This window comes from Phascolarctos cinereus, unplaced genomic scaffold (assembly GCF_003287225.1).
Source record: "Phascolarctos cinereus isolate Bilbo 61053 unplaced genomic scaffold, phaCin_HiC Scaffold_726;HRSCAF=1367, whole genome shotgun sequence".
NCBI classification, from domain to species: Eukaryota; Metazoa; Chordata; class Mammalia; order Diprotodontia; family Phascolarctidae; genus Phascolarctos; species Phascolarctos cinereus.
Window position 1 is genome coordinate 348,146,750 of NW_027556098.1, and position 5,933 is coordinate 348,152,682.

At 47.3% G+C, this 5,933-nt stretch overlaps 1 protein-coding gene across 1 annotated transcript; it reads right to left on the minus strand.

Moving 5' to 3' along the window:
* Window positions 1-2,218: 2,218 nt before the first annotated feature.
* Window positions 2,219-3,485, minus strand: CHRNA10 (cholinergic receptor nicotinic alpha 10 subunit). Its single transcript, XM_020967785.2, has 2 exons — window positions 3,209-3,485; window positions 2,219-2,685 (listed from the first exon to the last, which is right to left on the minus strand). Exons 1-2 carry the CDS (start codon window positions 3,483-3,485, stop codon window positions 2,219-2,221), a joined length of 744 nt encoding a protein of 247 aa, XP_020823444.2.
* Window positions 3,486-5,933: the final 2,448 nt, after the last annotated feature.

Here is a 5,933-nt window from a genome sequence, read left to right on the forward strand (position 1 = left end):
ATGATTTAGGAGGCCGCTGGGTGGCTCAGCAGATAAAGTGCTGGACCTGGAGTCAGGAAGACTTGAGTTCAAATTTCTCAGCAGACATTTATTAGCTGTGTGACTCTGGGCAAATCATTTAACCATTGTTTGTCTCAGTTTCCTCATCTGTATAATAGGGATAATAATATCTACTTCCTATTTTTATGAGGATGAAATGATATATTTGTAAAGTACTTCACAAACTATAAAATGTTAAATAAATGTTAGCTGCTATTATTATTATCTACACCTATATATGTATGGTTTAGGGTTACATCTAGGGAGGAGTGATTTCCTTGATTTTGCTTTGAGATTGGAGCTTGGCCATTAAGAGTGTTGGCAATTTTGGTACCTGCTAGATTACCTCTGAACCCAGAGAGAGAGAATTAATAAGGAGATGAGTCAGTAGTGAAGAGAGGGAAGGGCTGGTTTGTTTATCCACTGAAAGGCACTGCATCACAAATTTATACTCTGGAAAGCTTCACATGGGACAGCCCATCAAATATTTGCTATCATACCTCCTCTAAATTATCCCTCAGTTGCTCCTACTTATTCTGATGTCCAATGATTTCACTATCCTTGTTGCCCTTCTCTGGAACCACTCTACTTTGCCAATGCCCTTTCTAAAACATAAGGCTCTAGATCTAAACACAATACTCTAGTGTGGTCTAACTAGAGCAGCGAATAGAGAGGCTATTTATAATATCCTTCATTTTGGATATTATACCTCTATTTAAGATTAAAATTGTGCTAGTTTTTTTTTGTCTGCCATGTCATATTGGTCACTTATATTGAGCTTATAGTCCACTAAGATCTCCAGATCTTTTTCACACTGTTTTCTAGTCCTGTGCCTTCCATGATTTGAATCAGAGAGGGTAAAGAGCTAGCCACTGAAGTATTCCCCCCCCCAAAAAAAGCTATTCAGTTGGCATTTGGAACAAAACTATATATGGAAGCAAACCCTTACTTTCACTGCTGGGACTGGAAGGATCTCAGTGTAAGAAAGTAAGGGTTAGGGGGCAGCTAGATGGTGAAGTGGATAGAGCACCGGCCCTGGAATCGGGAGGACCTGAGTTCAAATTCAGCCTCAGACACATAACACTTACTAGCTGTGTGACCTTGGGCAAGTCACTTAACCCCATTGCCTAGCCCCCACCCCCACCCCCAAAAATAGAAAGTAAGGGTTGAAGGGAGAACTGGATCCACTTGAGACCACCAACTGAAAATCTTGTCATAAAATTGTAGAACCTTAGAGCTGGAGGGGGCCTTTGAGAGAATCTTGCCAAACCTGAACATGAATCCCTTCTAACGATCCCTCCTAGCGATGGGCATCTCACTATCTCTGGTGACCTATTCCATTACAGAACAGCTCTGTTAGTAAGTCAAAATCTGTCTCTTTATAGAGTGGATTAGTGGAAAGACAGCTGTTTCAGAGGATCTGAATTCAAACCTTGACTTTGCCAATTCCTGTGAGCTTGGATAAATAATTTCTCCTCCTCAGTTTCCTCTTCTGTAAAATAGGAATAGTAATACATACATGACTTTCCTCATACAGTTGTTTTGAAATCCCTTTTTTTTACTTTTTTTTTTTTGGCAATTGGGGTTAAGTGACTTGCCCAGGGTCACACAGCTAGTAAGTGTCAAGTGTTTGGTCCGAGGCTGGATTTAAACTCAGGTCCTCCTGACTTCAGGGCTGGTGCTGTATCCACTGAGCCACCTAGCTGCCCCCCTCATCTGGTTGTTTTGAAAAAAAGTAAATGTCTGCTGAGAAATTTGAACTCAAGTCCTCCTGACTCCAGGTCCAGCACTTTATCTGCTGAGCCACCCAGCGGCCTCCTAAATCATTGTATCTGCCAGGAAAAAACATGGTCACCTTAAGAAAGCCAAGGTTGTTAACTGTGAATTAGTCTTATTATTTATCTGCCTTCCCTTTGGGCTTATATAGAACAATTCTCCCTTTTGCCTACAGTAACCACTATGGATCTCAGTTTCCGCTTCTACAAAAAGAAAGAGTTAGATGAGATGAATCTAAGGTTACTTACAGCTCTAAATCTCATAAAGTATTAATTTTTGTCACTCAGGCTCTCTCTTGGCCTAAGCCCTTGCTTTTCCAGGTCCCAGTTCTTGCCCCATGCCATGCCCCTTCTAGGTCCAAAGTCCTTTTCTCTGGCCTTCACCACCCCAGTATCTTCAGTCCTCAGATGGCACGGCCCAGGACCAGCAAGCTCATAGCAAGTACCATGGCAAAGAAGACAGCCAGGAAAAATCGGTCAACCACCCGTGCCACACGCTTCCAGTCCCCTCTAAGACGCTGGGCAGCCCGGTGGTTTCGGCAGGTCACAGCAATAGCACCCACGTGACGGAGTAGGGCCTCCTGGTGACAGGGACAACGTGGCTCTGGGCATGGCCCAGCTCCTGATCCGGGTCCCAGGCGAGGCTTGGGGTGCATTGAGGGGTGAGGCGGAACTGCGGGGTGCTGGGAACCCCCACAAGGCTCTCCCCGCTCCCGGACACACAAGCCTCGGGCCAAATAGCCTAACAGAAGTGTTTGGGCCCAAGCTGGCACTGGGCGGACTCCAGGGCCACTGTAGTGCAGGTTCATGATGAGGATGGTCAACGCTGTGGATGCTGTCACTAGCGCCATGGTAGTCATGTAGTACTTGCCTGCAGGAAAGAGACAAAGTCTGGAATGAAACTAGCACCTTCTCAAAGAAACAAGGACTTGAAGAATTGGGAGACCATATTGTTTAACCCACATCTGACACCCAAGTAGTCCTGCATTCTTCCTCTGAAGGCCTTCACCCATTACCTCCAGTGGCTAGCCTTTCTATTCTGGTGCAGCATTACAGGATAACTTTAATCCTTTTCTCGTTTGCCCATAATAAGCACTTAAATGCTATTCATTCATTAATTTATTGTTTATTTTTCCTAGTTTACTTCTCTTCGTACTTCTCCTTTTCATTTTCCTCAACTTCCCTCACTGTCCTCATCCTCCTCTTCATCACCTCTTTCTTTACTCCTTCAATTCTGCTCATCCAAGAAGTATCTCTTTCCCCCCATCACCCACGGTTCTCAGCACCCAGTTGCCCGAACACTATAGACCCTCTTGTGAGAATGACGTGTGGGGTGGGGGTGGGGGGGCTGGAGGGATGGGACGGGGTCCAGCTGCCTTTCCCCACCCCCTCACCGATGAGGGGCACGCTCTCCGCCGGGGGCATGTTCTCGGCCAGTAACAGCTGAAAGACGGTGAGGGCCAGGAGGACGGTGACTCCCAGAGACACCTTCTCCCCAGAGTCGGCTGGCAGGTGGAAGGCGAGCGGGGCCAGCAACGAGATGAGCACGCAGGGCAGCAGGAGGTTGGCCACGTAGGCTGCGGCTCGGCGCTGGAGCAGCAGCGTGTAGGTCACATCTGGGTAGGGTTCTGAGCAGCAGCCGTAAGTGACCACGCTCCGCCGTGCAGGCATGCCCAGAACGCGCCACTCCACGTTCTCCACGAAGTCGGCCAGCCTGGCACCTGGAGCGCCGGGCCACAAGTCCAGCTGGTGGCCGCCGTGGGTCCAGGAGCCGAAGGTCAGGCGGCAGCTCTGCGAGTCGAAAGGAAAGGCCGCCACGTCCACGCGACACGAACTCCGGGTGATGGCGGGGGCGTCCCAGCGCACGCGTCCGTCGTGGCGAAGGACCACGTTTGTGCTGGCCGAGGCCGGCTGCTGCGTGTCTGCCCTGCGGGGAGACGTTGTGGGTGACAAGCGAGACAGAGTGAGGGGGACAGAGGGACGTTGTCGAGGAGGGCCATCGTGAAGTAAGGGTAAATGGGAAGAAAGATGCATCTTTGATGGGGAAAGTACTTTGAATTCATTCCCCCATCCCAAAAGGGATGAGAGCCATCTATCCCCACAGCATTCATCTAGATTCCCCTCTCTGCTTCCTTTGCCACCGAACCACAGAATCTAAGAGTTGGAAGTGAGCTCAAGGGCCAGCCGCTCCAACCTATACCTAAAGAATCCTACAACATACTAGCAGATGGCCTTCCACCTTTTACTTGGAGACCACTAGTAAGGGAGAATCCCCTGGGTCCTGAAGCATCCCATCTCATTTTGGATGCTTCCGTACTCTTCACCCCGCAATAGTAATGTTTCTCTTCCTGCACTTTTTTTCCCTTTACCAAATACCTCCCTGTTCCCTGCCTGGCTTTCCTCAGTTTCCCTTAGCTCAGGTTCCTTGCTGCTCTTTTTTCTCCCTCTGTTCCCATGATTCCTAGAGCGATTTCCCTCCAGCTCTGCTTCCTCTGGGCTGTGTTTCCTCCTCTGCTCTGCCTTGCCTTTATTTCTCCCATGCTAAGTTTTTCATTAGCTGTTACTGCCAGTCCTGTCCCCCCCCCCGGCCCCCTGCCTTTTGCTCTGTTTTTTGTCTTCTGTCTCCTTTTATTCTCCTCTGCTCTGTTTTCTTCTATTATATCTCCCCTATGTCCAGTGACTCCTAGTCCAGGGGTGGGGAACCTGCAGGCTCGAGGCCACATGTGGCCCTCTAGGTTCTCAAGTACAGCCTTTTGCCTGAATCCAAACTTCACAGAACAAATCCCTTAATAAAAGGATTTGTTCTGTAAAACTTGGACTCAGTATAAAGGCCACCCCCAAGGACCTAGAAGGCCATATGTGGCCTGGAGACTGCAGATTCACCACCCTTATCCTAGTCTATTTTCTTCTACCCCCCTCGTCTGTTCTTCCTCTTGTGCTCTGTTTTCCTGCTTCCCTGTTTCTCTTCTGCTGTTTTCTGTTCCTCTTGGGCTTGAGGACCACCTGTTTCCACTTTTCTTCTCTTTCCTCTTTTGCTTCTGTTCTGTTCCTTTTTAGCTGGGCTTCCTCTGCTGACCATTTTCTCCCTCGAGTAAATTACTTTCTCTACTAGTAATTTATCCTCTGCCTTATTCCTTCTCTACCCTCTCCTTCCCCCCTGTTTCACTCTCTGCTCTGGTGCTGCTTTATTCAATCCCCTAGCTGCCTCATTTCCCCTTATGCTCTGTTTGCCCTGGTCTTTTTCCCCTTCTGATTTAATATCTTTTGCTAGTTTCCTCTGAGTTTTATGTTCTACTTTAAGTCTCCCTGATAATCAATAAATCCCCTTGTATGTATCTTATTTGCATATTGTCTTCTGTATTAGAATGTGAGCTCCTTGAGGGAAGGGACTGTTTTTACTTCTCTTTGTAGCCCCAGTGCTTAGCACACTGCCTAACACATAGTAAATGCTGAATAAATTCTTGTTGACTGACAGTTTGGGGAATTATACTCTAGGCTGTGTTGTGAAAGAGCCCAGTGTGCTGCACTTCAGTTCCCTCATCTGTAAAATGGGGATAATAATAGCACCTACCTCACAGAGTCATTGTGAGGATCAAACAAGATACTCTACATAAAGTACTTTGCAAACCTTAAAGGGCCATATAAATGTTATTATTAATTATTATTATTATTACAGAGTCATACTTGTTATAGAGCACGATATCAGGTCTCCAGACCATGCTGCTGGGGATTCTTATGGAGTCAAGACCCCCATAGACCTCAGGCTCCCAGTGCAGGTAGGCATCAGCCCACTCCTGGCGAATCCACAGGTACAGGGTCAGCACCTGATTTCTTTCATCCTGGGGAAGAGATACCCTACAGATATGGTAACAATGCAGATTTACCCATATACACACCTACCCAGAAGCATACACACAATTATAAACATACATAGTTATGCAAAGACAACCATATGTAGACAATCACATGCACAGTCACATGCAGGTACATGCTGAAAACCTATAGCCCCTACTCACCATGTCAATAATTTGTGACAGAGTCACATCCAGTGTCACATTTAGAGCTTGATCCGTGTCCTCCACAGGCCGAAGGGCACTAGTATAGTTGGTAAAGAGGTCA